At 38.0% G+C, this 16,973-nt stretch overlaps 1 protein-coding gene across 1 annotated transcript in view; it reads left to right on the forward strand.

Annotated features, from left to right (window-relative positions):
- The window catches only part of LOC136886799 (protein I'm not dead yet-like), a 98,049-nt gene that overhangs the window by 66,122 nt on the left and 14,954 nt on the right, over window positions 1–16,973 (forward strand). The window contains exon 12 of the mRNA XM_068230968.1: window positions 16,589–16,726. Coding sequence (XP_068087069.1) covers window positions 16,589–16,726 — 138 coding nt within the window. The remainder of the gene's footprint in view (window positions 1–16,588; window positions 16,727–16,973) is intronic.

Here is a 16,973-nt window from a genome sequence, read left to right on the forward strand (position 1 = left end):
AAATGATGAACTCTCCTCAGAAGAACTCTTAAGGTTTCACATTACTTTTTCCTTCCTGCTGGCTCTTCAGAAATGTGTGCACGTGTGTTTTGTATTCATGAATCATTCAAGATGAATATTTTCGCACTACAAGATGTGTGGTTAAGGTTATTTTTAATATGTATAACTTTCCCTGTTTTTATCTCCTTGTAAGATGTGTATTGTTTAATTTCCTGTTGTGTATGTTTATCAGGAACTCAAGGGAGACTTCATTAGTTAGTCAGATCATAGAAAGAATGATGAACTCTTCTCAGAAGAACTCTTAAGGTTTCACCTGCTGGCTCTTTAGAAGTGTGTGCGCGCGCGTTTTGTATTCAGGAATCATTCAAGGCAAATATTTTCGCACTGCAAGTTATGTGGTTAAGCTTATTTTTAATATGTATAACTTTGCTTTCTCAACGATGCATGTGTTTCTAAATTCGTCCCTGTTTTTATCTCCTCGTAAGATGTGTATTATTTAATGCAACACCTTGTGTAAAAAACTGGGTTATATGAAGGAGTTATATCATGTTCAAAATCATGCTTTCACGTCTCTGCACAATATTTAAATTAAAATTTTACCGTTGGTCTTTAGAGCTATTGTTGAGAGTGAAGGAGAATTTCCTGTTGTGTATGTTTATCAGGAACTCAAGGGAGGCTTCATTAGTTAGTCGGAACATAGGAAAAATGATGAACTCTTCTCAGAAGAACTCTTAAGGTTTCACTTTACTTTGTCCTGCCTGCTGGCTCTTCAGAAATGTGTGCGCGTGTGTTTTTTATATTCAGGAATCATTCAAGAAGAACACTTTCGCACTGCAAGATGTGTGGTTAAGGTTATTTTTAATATGTATAACTTTTGTTTTCTCAACGATTCATTTGTTTCTATATTCGTCCCTGTTTTTACCTCCTTGTAAGATGTGTATTGTTTAATGTAACGCCTTGTGTAATATAAATGCCTACATCTTGCCTATTTCCCAGATTTTGGCTGATGATGACGCAAACACAGCGTCGAAACTAGTTCCAAGTGCAAATACATGTTATAAATAAATATAACATTTTTGTATTGAAAAGGTGGACCGTTTTAAGTTTTCCTATCATCATTGTTTTCAAGAATAAGAAGAGAGGTTACATCATCGACCCCACAATTCGCTTTGAAAGCCATAAGTCGCAGCCCTCAGATGTTAACCTAGAGAAAAGGAATATTTACTTACCAACAATTCCATACTACAGGGAGAAATACCAGATAGAGGAAACTGACATAGTAGGTCTGATGATTGAAGCAAGGGGAACGATTCCCGCTTTTGCCGCTAATTTCTGGAAACAGATGTCTCTGCCAGTTACAATGTTACGGGAGATTGCCATCATAGCCTTAAGGGGCTCACTGATAATTCTAAGAAATCACTGTTACAATTAGGTTACCTTCAACATTTCTCAAGTACAGTATATCTATGTCTCTTCTAAAAATAAATGTAAAAGTATACTTTGTTGCAACGCAGCCTCTGCACGAGAGGAAGTATTTCATAAAATAAAGTAATAAATAGGACACGGGTTTTTAGTCACTAAAAATGCTTAAAATAGGCAGTCAAAAAGGCACTGAAAATTCGAGAAATAGGCACTTAAATGGCACAAAAAAGTTCAACAAATAGGCACATTAAAAGGCACTTCAAATTCAATAAATTACAAAAAAAGTATGAAAAATTCAAGAAACAGGTACTAAATGAGACAAAACAGATTATTATTACACTTCTGTTTTAATTCCCAGTACGCTTACAGTACTCCATCTAACAAAACCTCCATGCGACTTCTATCACAACGGATTATCATATATTTTTCAAGATTTTCTGAAGTGAAACCTGTTCTATTGTCTGTCAAAATATTTTTATAGCAAGAGAAACTTCTTTCCACCTCACATGAAGTTATCAGAAAGATCTTCATTGCAAACATTTCACGTGGCTCCAGAAAAACGTGGCTGGAGTTTCTGAATCTCCTTTCAAAATAGAACAGATAGCTGAAATATTTTCCACCTTGGACTACATTCAAGCACATGCTTTAGTTTAAAGCTCACTGTTTGGTCTTCACTGCCTGGCACTTCCTGTAAAGTTTCACCATTTTCACCAGCGGTTTGTTTCTCTCCTCTAGCTCTGTGATGTAGCTCAGATCATTGGTGTCATTGTAACGATTCATTTAATTGCGTTATCTGCCTAAACAACGGTGGTATTTTAACCGTTGATTTTGGCACTTTTATTAACACGTTCGCTGCTATTTTTACACCGTTGACATTAAACATGAGTGCGTCACGAGGCACTTGTGACTCGTCTTACAGAAGTAGTTCTGTGGGTTGCCGGTGGATGGAGAAAGTATATTACTTCAAAATAATGAGATTAGTAGCTGCAGGTCATGTCAAGTTCTCACATTCCTCAGCAGGGGGATCCACCAGCGCTCACTATAGCGGCAATAATCACTGAAGTCCACGAGTCACCTGTGCCTCGTGTAGCACAGAACAGTGCGTTAACATCCCTTTCTACATATTGGTAAAGGTTGATTTACATGAACATAAATGCATTTTTAGATAAACATAAATGAACATTTTTATTTGCTATAATATAAAGACACTGCATATAAAATTTAAAATAATATTTTTAAATAATACTGTTCTCTAATTTAACCCAATTGTTTATTTCTTTTCACTGATCTCAAAATTCCCTAAATTATTTACACTTATGATCTCACTAATTTTATTATTATACAATGGCAAGTTTTATTTTGAACACAGTAAGTTCAGTTTCAGCATTGAAATGGAAATGGCGTATGGCTTTTAGTGCCGGGAGAGTCCGAAGACATATTTGGCTCGCCAGGTGCAAGTTTTCCGATTTGACAACCGTAGGCGACCTACGCGTCGTGATGAGGATGAAATGATGATGAAGATGACACATCCACCCAGCCCCCGTGTCAGAGAAATTAACCAATGATGGTTAAAGGTCCTGACCCTGCCAGGAATCAAACCCGGGACCTCTGTTACCAGAGGCCAGCACGCTAACCATTTAGCCATGGAGCCGGATGGTTTCAGCATTTATGAACATCCAATGCACATGAATGGTTTGTCTGAACAATCCTCACAGTACTTTGTCACCTGCTTTGTTTTCTTGTCTGCGTCTTTCGATGTGCCACATTCTCGCTGAGTTTTATAGCAAACCAAGCATTGTCACCGATCTTTTCTGGCCGGTTCTTCCACCTTTGAGAGACTGTGCGCACGTCTTTTCTCAGGACTGATGACAGGTTCTGTCTGTAGTCCAACCAGGTTTCTTGCGACCTTCTCTTGAAATTGCAGTAGTGGCATTTTTTTTTTTTTTTTTTTCGCAGACGTCATGGTGTGAAGTATCCAAGCATTAACCAAGGCTGTTCCAACAATGACATCTAGGGCTACTTTCCTTTACCAATTTAAACCTTTCCGCAGACCTGAATAATTGGAAGACATTTGATGCTAAAATCGACCCCCTTTTTTGCGCCATTGTAATTAAGAACAGAGAGAGGATTCATGACAGGTTCACCATTTCTGTTTCCTTTCCAGAGTCTACCAGACAGTCACTATGGCTCCGCAGTGTTGAAAGCATTAGAACAGGTTGCTTGATGACTCGAGTACCCACCACCTCTCCTTTCTTCATTTTCTGTTTCACTATCATTACTATGAAGGATCCCACACACAAATGTTTTGTTCCTCAGAAGTACTTCTGCTAGAGGTACACTGGCGTAGAGGATACATCCTTCATTTAGAAATCCACTTAGAATCTCCATTACAACAGAATGAGCATGACCCACTCCACTTTCACTCACACTGGATTTTCCTGCATAGATCTAACAGTGTAGCCTTCTTTTGTACACAGTTTATACACCTTAACTCCATATGTTAGGAATGTACATTATAAAAACTAAACGGCCTCTCCAAGGAACCATAGTTTTATCTATAACCATTTCTTTCTCCATTGTCAAGGCATTCTCAAAATTTTGTTTTAATCAAGGAGGGGTTGGGTTCGATAAAAACAATCGCCTGGTTGATGGTTAGCTTTGTTGTCTGTGAAGTGCCAGAATCTCGAGAGAAGAAGGAAACGATCCTGTGGTATTAACAGTCTAATGTCTGGCTCCATGGCTAAATGGTTAGCGTACAGAGGGTCCCGGGTTCGATTTCCGGCCGGGTCGGGGATTTTAACCCTAATTGGTTAATGCCAATGGCTCAGGGACTGAGTGTGTGTGGTGTATTCAGCATTAGAAATCATCCTAGGTAGGGCCTTCATCTTTACAGGTCGCCTAATAGACTGTCACATGTGACTCACAAAGCAGGGAACATGTTAAAAGTAGGACAGAATGACACAAATCTGACAGAAAATTCTTCTTCTTATGAATCAGTGGCAATCCATTGCTTCAATAACACACTTCTACAACTTTTTTCCTTTGGCATTTTCACCTCCAGTTTTTGCAGCAGATGTGCACAGAAGTACAAGGAAATATGGAATGACCTCATTTGTGCTTAAAGAACAATTTAAAATATAGTAATACACCTAGAATTAGTGATTCACGTCTATTCCTTTTTGTTCCTCTTACACAGTAATTCCATAATTGTCTACATTTAGTACACAACAGCCTTATCTTACCAGTTTATCACATCCCTAAGCAAGTTCATCCTCTCCTGGTGAAAGGTCACAAATTCCATACCAGAAGGGCCAAGCTCTGGAAACGTTTACATTCAACATGCAGTATGATTGCGAACACTAAAAGAGTAAGGCAAAAATAGGACAAATTATCCGAAAAGGCCAGTTTTAAGCATCAACGACCAAAATAGGCACCATAAAATTGAAGTTTTAGACTCGTTGTAGCATGAAACATGTTTATAACTTAAAAGCCTACCTTTCAGACGAAGGGAATAAAATAGGCAAAATCTGCACCCTAATAATAAACACAGATTTTAGTGAAATAATTGCTAATGTAGAAGAAATGTGACTAAGTTTACTCTCGTCTAAAGTAGGCTGCCTTTATTTAACTCATATTTGCCCATACATGTTTCAAACAATGACATTCATTTAGTATAACACAACATGAATAAACAACAAAGTCTAGAGGTGAATAATAAGGGCGGACATCTTCATTGTGGACTGTCCACAACCAGCTCTGAGACTTCATTTAGTTCCATAACTCTTATCACTATTCTCCTAGATAATCTACCCTCATCCATTCTCCTCATATGACCCCACCATCAAAGTCATTTTCTACCTACAGCTTCTTCATCCTTCAAGTTCCTTCCTTCCTTGACGTTTAAGTCCTTGCATTGTTCCCACCTGTTTGTTTCAAAAACGTCTTTTACTTCCATCTTACGGAGTTTTCACTCTCATAGGAGAAAGCCGGCCTGAAAACAGTTTGATAGAGCAAGAGAATACCACCACTGATTGCAACTGCAAGCTCACTGCACCTTACTATACTACCATCGTGAAGTGATCTACCTGTTCCAGTTTTGTATTCTTACCTGATATTTGATCCTCGGTTTCTTTGCTTATCTACCTCTTAATCCTGTTTTCGAGTTGGATATGAGGTTTCTTCCCTAGTGACATCACTTTAGTCTTGGAATTGGTAATTTTCATGTCATACTCACTGCACCTATTCTCAAGCTCTACAATATTAGACTGCAGGTTTTTCGGTTCAGTCTGCCACTAAGACCAAGTCGTTAACTGCTACTTTATACCCTTCAGTAGACTACGAATAACAAAGATGAAAGATTATAACTTTGTCTAACTACTTTGAACAAAGAACTCATCTGGCCCTGTCAGCCCCTGTGTGGTCTGAACCTACACTGCTTTTCATTCAACTTACTCTTTACCACTGATTGCACCCTCCCTTCCAAGATGTCAGTCAACACTTTGCCTGGTATACTGATCAGTGAGATACCTTGATAGTTGTTGCACTCCTTCCTGTTCCCTTGCTTACAGATAGGTGCAATGTCTAATCAGAGGGTACCTTACTAACATTCCATCTTCTTCATCTTGAACCAACTCCAGTTTCTCAGGTGCAGTGAATGAGTGCGCTCCATTTACTTCTGTCCATGTAAAGGTTTTCTTCCATAACCTGCTGCAATTCCAGATCTTGTCCTGCTAGATCATTTCTAATTTGATCGATCTATCTCTTCCTTGGCCGACCTCTTGATCTTTTGCCTTTGATTTCCTTCTCAAACTACACTCTAGCTAATCTTGTTACTCTATGAAGACATTTCATCCCTGCCTTTCCACTATATTTCACCATTTCAGGTCTTGCATTTTGACAATGTTCTTTATTTATCATCCTTTCCACTTCCTCAAGCGTAATTTCACTGACATCATTGTTCTCCTCCCCATGAGCTTGATTGTTCATGACTTCAACACAAAGATTTCCTTTTATGCTGAGAAGATTTTCAAAATATTCCTTCCACCTGTCCAGTGATTCCCCTGGGATCTACTATGAGTTCACTTAATTTACCCAAAATGCTATTCATTTCCCTTTTCCCTTCCTTTCTAAGATTCTTCGCTACTGTCCAAAAACGGTTTCCCTGCTGCTTGACCTAGCCTTTTCAGGTTATTACTGAAATCTATCCATGATTACTTCTCGGATTCTACAATGATTTGCTTCATTTTGTTTCCTTCATTACATACAATTCCTTATCAGCATCAGTCCTTGTTTAGAGCCATTTCTGATTCACCTTTTTTATATTTACAAGCTGCTTTAACTTCATTATTTCACAAAGATATCTGTACACACAGTTGTTCCTATCTTTTACCTTGCCATTTCTACCACGACATCCCTGTGTGCCACCCATTCTTCTTCTATATCCTGAATCTGCTGATCAACTTTTCTGTGGAATTTTTTACTAATCATATCCATGTACTTGTAATTACCTCATCCTGGAGATTTTCTACCCTTATTCATCTGCAGACTGACTAGGCCTAGGCGTAGAGATATGAAGGCTAGTTTTTAAGTAAGGTCCGTTTGTCAATAGAAACAAAAGTAATAATGATATTGCCAAAACTTTTTTATTATGTCCTCTTTACACATTAAGCTATTTTTCTACACACACATAGTTACCGTATTTGTGTAAACATTTAACACATCATTGCCCCAATTTTTGTTTTCCCTCATCGTAGAACTCTGCCGCTGATCTTCAACTGCTGTTTTCACTTTTTCATCGGAGTCAAACCACTGACCGGTGAGGTCCAGGCTGAATGGTGGGTGGTCCATTTATTCCCATTCAAAAGATCAGATTAATTCTTGAGTTTGAGCAGCAGAATGAGGTCATGCATTGTCATGCAGCAACAAAACTCCAGATGACAATAGACCATGTCGCTTATTCTGTACAGCACGCTGAAGCTTTTACAAGGTCGAGCAGTACGCAGCTGAGTTTATTGTTGTCCCTTGTGACGAAGTCGACTAACAGGACACCATGTCTGTCCCAAAACACAGTGGCCATAATCTTGCATGTTGACATTGTCTGTTTGGGTTTCACTTTAACTGGAGATAACATGTGCTGCCATTCCATTGATTGCTGCTTCAATTCGGGCGTCAAATTCTAAATTCATGTTTCGTACCCTGTGACATGTGGTCTAAACTTTGATCTCCTTCCTCAGTGTATGTGGATAAAAAAGTCAAAGCACAAGCCATTCTGCTGGTTTTGTGTTCCTCAGTAAGCATTGCGCACACAAGTTGCCAGAAACTATTTTGTATACCACTGACCTCAAAACTTGTGGAAATTGCAGTGACAAAGTGAAACGCTGGTCTTCATGCACACTATATCATCTGAGATTACAGAAGGTCGACTCAATGGTGGTTCATCGTGGACACTGTCCCACCCGTTCTTGAACGGTCTCACCCATTTACGCACCCTACTGTCGTTCATTGCATTTGGGCCCTACACCTCACATATCTGGCGATGAATGTCCACAGCTGACACGCTCCTTGCTGTAAAAAATCAAATCACAGAACTTATTTCACTCTCAGCGGGACGCTGAACTGCCCACATGGAACCGTACGCAACTGGTGTCGACTCGTGCCCAAGGCATGTCGGGAGACAACATGCATGTGCATTTGAACAAGCGCACCAACTCTACAAAGCTACAGCTGATCGGACTTCAGTTAAAAAATTACCTTCATTCTTAGCTCACTGAAGATCAAATAGTGGCCTGTATCATCAAAAAAATCTCTGAAATATCTGCACATTTCTAACAGATTTACCGAATTCTGTATTATGGACCTGGTGCTCCTACCCTCCCATGTGTAGCAGTGGATAGTGTTATGCTTGAAGAAAGAATTTGCTACTGTTAATCCCATACAGCACTGAAGTCCAGTAAATGGTTTCATATCTTCCCCACATCTGCCCATGACCTCAGATCCACCTTCTCTTGCACTGAAATAATCCTCTCCTTGCGGACCGTGGCTATGATACCTACTTCATCCTCGCATGGAGAATACAATGAGATGATCCTCATCCTAATTTGTTTTCCACATCATTCATTCATCTACATGCCTAACAGAAACTGTATTTCCTAATGAACAATCCTAGCTCACCAATCTGCCCTTCCTCTTTCGAAACTTGTTAAGGACACCTCATAACCTCCTATATCTTCCTCGATATCTCCTCTTATCCGAATATCATTAACTCCTAACACATCCTCTTTGCTGCCTCAGCCAGTTCTACTTTCTTTGTTCCATAAGCCTCATTAATGCTGATGGCTCCCCATTGAATTCCATTTCATTTGCCTCGTTGTTTCCAAGGAATCCCTGGCCTGTCAAATGGAAGTGGAACTTCATTACTCCCACAGGTCTGAGGCTTGCTTAAAGCATTCTGAATGTGCTCCATAAATTTTCTATGAAGTAGGCTACTGCCCTACATACACAATATAGTCCCATTTAGAATCTCTCCTATAAAACCACTAGTGGATTGTATAATCCTAGTTGCTCAAGCACAAGAGATGCCCGACTCTCAGGACCACGGTTCACGAACTAGGATGAGATTACAGTAACCATGTTACAATGCTGTCCCATATCCATGTTTCCTTTACCTGTTATCTACAACGACATTCAAGACTTTAAATCATACAGACTTTGTATTTATGGGCACAGTAGAGCAAACACTTAGTTTTCGTTATAGGATGTAAGTTTTTTCTCTCTATAGAACATTTTCTCGCCTTGTCAATACTTTACATATTTTATTATACTTAATTACCGTACATGTTTCGAGACCTAACTACTCTCCTCTTCAGCGGTGCCAAAACATCTAAACTAAATCTTTGGACTTGATTCATTTATACAAATGTAGTTATGAATAGAACAATAAATTATATATAAATCTTGAAATTGTTAAAATATTTTTGTGTTTCAACTTTTACTTACTTACTATGTCATTTACTACAAACTTTAAAATAGAAAATTTCAAATCATAAAATGAATTAAACCTATTAAATTAGTCATTATATGCTAAAATTTAAAATCTGCTCTGCTCTTGGAACTTAAGTCCTTATTTACATCTAAAAGAGAAATAAAATGTTTCTTTGCATCTAAATTTACATTTACTTTGTCATTTAGTAAAACACTTTAAAATAGAATAATTTTCAATTCATAAAATAAATAACACCTATTTAGTCGCTATATGTTGAATTTAAAATATTTTCTTCTGTCTTCTTGAAATTTCTCCTTTCCTTAAGTCTGCTATATTTCTGAGACCTTTCACATAAATCGGAATTTCCTCCTCTTAATTAGGTCCGACCATGCTAGCAATTTTCACTGTCAAATTCTTCAGTTTCTACTGGTTATCAAATTTATCCACAAATTAAAATAACATTACAGTAGTCTGAACCAAACAAACATGCCCTTGCTCCTTTGCTTGCTGTCAGTGACCGATTACGTAACCGGCAGCATAGCGACAAGTAGCAGCTCACCTCGTAAGGTGTTTTGGCACCGCTGAAGAAGAGAGTAGTTAGTTCTCGAAACATGTACGGTAATTAAGTATAATAAAATATGTAAAGTATTGACAAAGCGGGAAGGTGTTCTATAGAAACTAAATATAAGTCAATACGGACAGGATTAACCACTATATTTAAAATAATCAATTCAGAGGATGTAAGCAATAAGCAAATTAATTTTTTATTAATAATCTTGACCATAATGGCCAGTATTGACTTAATCACAGTAAATAGAGGAATGGATAATCTGTCTAGTCAATACTATGTATTAAAAATTTATTTACATTTCACACTTTAGAATATATAGAGTACATGTTTCGAGAAATATGTTAATTCTCTTCTTCAGCTATATAGGTTAAAAGTCATATACAGTAAAACCTCATTAATTCAAAGTCAGAACACAAAAATCAGACTTCGAATTATGTGATTTTGAATTAACTGCCAACTCGTAATTCAGGAATGCCAACCATTGCCGCATCACAGAATATTCTAAGAACCATTACTGCATGCAATTATCGTTGATTCACAGTTTAAACATTTCAAATGCCTTGGAAAAAACTATTTCCAAATTGTATCCAACAAGGTGCATTTACAGTATTCAAATAATGCACTTGAATAAGTCACTGGCAAACATAACCTCACGCAACAAAAGAAAGAAAGAAAGAAAATACCATGATTAAAGACGAGGAGAAATCTATGCTGGCTTCCCTGTGCAAGTGCTTTGTTCACTGGATTACTGTATGTATGCATTTTAGATTCCTTGTACTTCCATGGAAAGTACCCGATGCCCTTAAAACATCATGGCTTATCCTACTTTCCTATGACGAGGGGAGGAAGTCTTTTGCTTCCGTGTGCGTAGCAACACAGCACAGTGACCCCACCCTTGTACGGTTTCCTGGCTGGCACTTCTCTCCTTTAAAACCGTGCCGTTTGGGGTTGGCCTAAAATAATGCAGTTTCATCGGCATTCACAATATTGTTCGGTGCGTACGAATTGATTAGTTTATGTGTGCCACACTTTTTCACCAACTGTCGGCATCTCCAGTGTTCGCAGATTCTGCTTCTCAGCACACTGCCTGCTACATGATATTGTGCCGTTCCTTAAAACGCTGAATACAAAAGAATTACGATTTCACTCGAACTTAGCAACTACGAAGCACACTGTAAACACACCAAGTGAGTGAAAGTGCAGACAACTACGCCTGCACATTCCAGAAGATGTGTTCTACCATGACATGGATGAAATTGAAAATCCACAGCCTGTTTTCAGTCATTCGACCGGGTCAGGAATGGAATGAATGAAGCCCCCATCTAGCGGCGTGGATAGGAATTGTGCCGGCTGCTGAAGCTTGTTGCACCCCTCTGGGACAATGATAAATGACTGATAGATGAAATGAAATGCTAATGGAGAGTGTTGCTGGAATGAAATATGACAGGGAAAATCAGAGTACCCGCAGAAAAACCTGTCCTGCCTCCACTTTATCCAGCACAAATCTCACATGGAATAACCAGGATTTGAACCACGGTACCCAGCGGTGAGAGGCTGGCATGCTGCCGCCTGAGCCACAGAGGCTTCACTGTGACGTGGATCAATTTTGAATTTAAATTACTCTGTTAATACTTTTTTTTAGTAATGTAAAGGCAGTTTTGAATTGAGACAACAATAGAGGTATTTCCATCCTTGAGTGCATGTATAAGATTTTCTCTAAGATGCTATATAATCGGATTAAAGAACAATTTGATCAAGAGTTAGGTGAATACCAGGGAGGCTTCAGACCTTGGAGAAGCTGCTCTGAACAAATAATAACTTTGAAGCTAGACATGGCATATTAGAGAAAATAAAACAAGCCCCTTTCAATAACATTTATAGATTTCAAGAAAGATTACGACTCCATCCACAGACCATCATTATTAAAAATTTTAAGACATTTCGGACTTCACCCAAAGCTAATCAAATTGATTGAACTTATTCTAACTAATACAATTTCTAAAATTAAGTTCAGAGGAGAACTTTCTGAACCATTCTTGGTAACAACTGGTTTTAAGACAGGGTGACGGATTGTCACCTCCTCTTTTTAACTGTGCACTAGAGTACGTTATGAGGGAATGGTACAAGAACAACTCAAAAAATATAAAAATTGGAACCTAGAGGGATAACATACATTTGAACTGTCTAGGATTTGATGAAGATCTAGCTCTTCTGGCCAATGATATTTAAGAAACAAAACAACAAATAAAATCTTAACAGGAAATAGCTCAAAATATTGGTTTGAAAATTTCATTTGAAAAAACAGAAATTATGCTAACTCAACTTCCACTTGCAAACAAAATTAAGCTGGGAGACCAAGAAATAAAAATTGTAGAAAATTTAAATATTTAGGTGAAATCACATATAACCTGAACGAGAAACCATGATGGCAAAATAAAATAAATAAACTGGTTACAGCACAGAATGTTACCAAGAATACATATAATAAAAAGTTTCTCTCAATAGCAACAAAATTGAAACACTACAAAACAGTCACACAGTCACAAATTACATATGTAAGTGAAACACTATTCAAAACAACAAACACAGTTGCAATAGATAGAGTAGAAAGGAGAATAGTGAGAACCTGTTTAAATAAAAATTATCAAGTAAACGGAGACTGGCTTCCAATGAGTCAGTTTATAAAGAAATAGAACCTGTGACTAGCACAATGAAAAAGAAACGAATGTCATTCTTAGGCTATCGAATACGGTCACCAGAAAATAGAATCAATAGAAGAATTATGGAAGAGTAAGAATAATATTAGATGGATCACAGAACTTAAAGAAGACATGAGAGAGTTGCATATTACAATAGAAGATTTAAAATACAAAACAAATACACTCAAAATATTGAAAGATAAACACACTAGACTACAGACAAAAATCAACAAGCAGAGGATAGGAAGACTGATTCCGGGAGCAGAAAGAAAATTACGTTCAGAAAGGATGAAACAGTATTGGGCTGAAAAAAAAAGAAGAAAAACCTCCATAAACCTGACTAAGTAGTCCTATGTTGGCTAAAAAATTAAATAAATAAATAAAGAAAGGCAGTTTTGAATTAAAAGTCTGAATTTTGGTAATGGGACCGACATTGTTCTTCAAATTACGAATTATCCGTAGTATTTCAAATTAAACAATTTAAATAATGTGAAAAACCATACCTCATGTTCCTGGGAACGAGAGCTTGTTTGAATCAGGTGGGATTTTGAATTAACCGATTTCGAATTATCGGTATTACCTTAAGACTTAATGAAACAAGGCCCCCCACTAAGAAAACTAAAACTGTAACATGTACAATATAACATCTATATATATAAAATAAGAGCTTTGTCTGTACATTGCGCAGAATTTGAAAAGAATGGTATTTCTATATCAAGGGCCGCCTGGCCGAAGCGGTAAAGGCGTGCTCGGTTCGCCCGGAAGGACGTGGGTTCGAATCCCCGTCAGGAATATCGTAATCTATAATTTTAATTCCCCGTCAGGAAGTCGTAAAATTTAAGAAATGAGATTTCCACTTCCGGAGGTGCATATGGTCCTGAGGTTCATTCAGCCTACACCAAAAATGAGTACCAGGTTAATTCCTGGGGGCAAAGGCGGCCGGGCGTAGAGCTAACCTCTCTACCCCATCAAGTGCCGAGGTTACAGATAGTGGAAGCCTTTACCTTCCACCCCTCCCAGGGCCTTCATGGCCTGTACGGAGAAGACTTTGCTTTGCTTTTTGGTATTTCTGTATCGGTCATGTCCACAGTAACAAGGAAATGCACTTTTTACTTTTCCGTAATTTCTGTCTGTATGTATGTATGTGTGTATGTACAAGCATCTCGTGAAAACAGCTGAAGGGAATTTAAAGAAAATTGGTATGTAAAGTCGGGGGATGAACCACTACAATCTAGGCTATAATTTATTTTGTTCATGCTGATTAAAATGGTAGTTTAGGGGAAGGCCTGAAATTTAATTCTCAAATATTTATATTATTACTGGTCCTAATTTCCGATCATTTATGTCTTATACATTTTTACCATACCAGCTAAACATAATTTAATGAAAATCGGTATATAGAGTCGGGGAATTATAAACTACAGTACAGTCTAAGCTATAAACAATTTTATTCACCCTGGATGAAATTGTAGTTTAGGGGAAGGCATCAAATATTTAATTTTTAAGTGCCTATGTTATTGGTCCTATTGAAAAGTACTGCATAACAAAAGTTAGGGAGAATACAATTTCCAATCATTTTGTTTTATTCAGTTTTACCGTACCGACTATGATAAGAGTGGTATCTCAGAGTCGGAAGAAAACTACATGCCAAGGTCTACAATATCGAAGGCTCCTAAAATTGATCAACAATAAAATTATATTGACCATTGTTTGTTGTGATGTTCTTTGTCTCTTATGCTGCCACTGAACTCTGATAGATGGGATTACTGCTGCGTACCGAGTGTAACAGCCTGACTGAATATTGGCAGGGAATAGCTGGGGAGTTAGGAAACTTTCTTCTTTAGCATGCCATTCCTCTGGTTCATCATAGTATTCCAGCTATTCGATCCCTACTCTGTTTTGAATGAGCCATGTGCACATTTAAGGCAAAGGCTCAAGGAATATTAGTAGTAGTAGTTTTCTTTTTTCTATTGGCTTTATGTCGCACCGACACAGATAGGTCTTATGGCGATGATGGGATAGGAAAGGGCTAGGACTGGGAAGGAAGCAGCCGTGGCCTTGATTAAGGTACAGCCCCAGCATTTGCCTGGTGTGAAAATGGGAAACCACGGAAAACCATCTTCAGGGCTGCCGACAGTGGGGTTCGAACCACCTATCTCCCGAATACTGGATACTTAAGCGACTGCAACTATCGAGCTCGGTAGTAGTAGTAGTAGTAGTATGACCTGGTCTAGAATTACAATTTAGGCCTATTCCAAATTATAGTACCACAGTTCACTAAATAACTGTTTGTTAAGAAAAGCTTCTTCCTCTTCACTTTTATTAAATTCTACATTCATTTTATTCCAAATTAACAGTGAAGACGGGTTCTCCCCTCTGGCTTGGAGGAAGAATTTGCCTCCAAGTCAGTTCTTTCCGCTGCCAGTGTAGTGAAATGAGATTTTCCTATTCATCGGGTACTCCTAGGAGAAAGTCTTTCTGAGGATGTAAAAAGGCAGGTGGAGATTGAGTGCCTACAAATTGTAATGAAAACTTCCCAACTTGATTGTGTTTGATAGTAGGCAAGCGGGCCTACCGTTAGAATGAAAATTCCCCAACAGTCTTCATATGAGAAGAGACGTTTGGTGACTTCTCCATTGCGTTTCTAGGGTAACGTTAAGAGCTATGCAGTTTAATGCAATCTTGCTCACAACGTGTACACTACCTAACCTAGAATTTCTGTATACAATGTAGAATTCTGTAGTGAAGCACGGGTACATCAGCTAGTAATAAATATTTATAAATAATGGCATGGAAGTAAAATTCCATCTTGTCATCTCTATATAAACACGACATCAGGGGTGTATCTGCGTGGATGAAATGTTGAGCACTGTTGCAATATGACGTCAAATGTGTCCTTCTTAATCCAACACTCCCTTAATGAAATCACATTGGATCATACTAAAACTAATATAAAATGGTGTATAACCAAGTTGTCAAGCCATTCCCTTCGAACGTCAGTTGCCTCTGATAGTCACATGTCATCTTTGCACACCCACTTGTTTTATAATATCGACTATGTGAGGTTCCTGGATAATCAGTTTGATTTCGATAAGAGAGTACTGGATTAAGAAAGACACATTTGATATCATATTGGAACAGTGCTCAACATTTTATCTACATAGACATACCTCCAATGTCGAGTTTATATGGAGATGACAAGATGAACTTTACTTCCATACCATTATTTATCAATTTTTAATATGTCATATTGTACATGTAACAGTTTTATTTTTGTTAGTTGGTGCCCTCTGTTTCATTAGGTCTTAATGTAATACTGTATATGAATTTAACCTATAGAGCTGAAGAAGAGAATTAACATACATACTGACTAGGGGGATTATCCATCTCTCTACTTGCTGTAAGCAAATGAAGTACGTTCAAAGACATTCCATTTTCTTGAGAAGTACTCGTCGGATTTTAAAAATAATCACACCCTGAATTTACCTTGGCTAAGACCCTTAATGCTAGGTGTAGAAAACTGTGTAGTTCTATTGAAAAAGGGAAGTTAGTACCAGAAAATTGCTGCAGGTTCATTTATGAGCCCCTTGGTAACATAACAGATTTCCGATACATTAAACTGTTTGAGCCTGAGTTACTGTATGTGACTTGTACTCTGATACTGTGAGGTACTGACTGGCTGAAAATGTAATTTAAATTTGTCGCCGAGAGAAAAATACTCTATTTTCTTACTTTAGACTTGAGTCAAACTTACTGACAGCCAGAACAGGCCTCAACAATGAAAATAGGTTGAAGACGACCTTAGTTTCAGATAATAACTGTATTGTATGGAACTGATGAGCACTTCAGCTTCTCGACTCTCTTGATGATCTAGCTTTGTAAAACCTGTGACATAAATTTTGTTTTATGATTCAGGCCGTAGCCATCGAGATCCACCCCATGTACCTGATGATTCCCGTAACCCTATGCTGCTCCTTCGCCTTCATGATGCCCGTGGGCACTCCAGGCAATGCCATAGTCGCCGGTATGGTCAATATCCGCACCAAACAAATGGTAGGTGGTCCATTAGAGGTTTCTAAAAATTGATGGAGGGAAAGTTATTTCTTTGGAAGTTGAATCTCATTCTGCTCAAGGTTGTCTGGAAAATCATGAAGATGTGGGTTTGAGTTACAGCTCTTCTACTTCACTGGTGACAGTCCTCAAGGAGTTTAAACTAGGGCTCATTGAAGAATGTGGTAGGTTGATCAGGCTGGTAAGAAGAGAACGATTTAGTGAAATACACCCAGAAAAGAGGTGAATT

The sequence above is a fragment of the Anabrus simplex genome, chromosome X (genome assembly GCF_040414725.1).
Source record: "Anabrus simplex isolate iqAnaSimp1 chromosome X, ASM4041472v1, whole genome shotgun sequence".
Classification (NCBI taxonomy): Eukaryota; Metazoa; Arthropoda; class Insecta; order Orthoptera; family Tettigoniidae; genus Anabrus; species Anabrus simplex.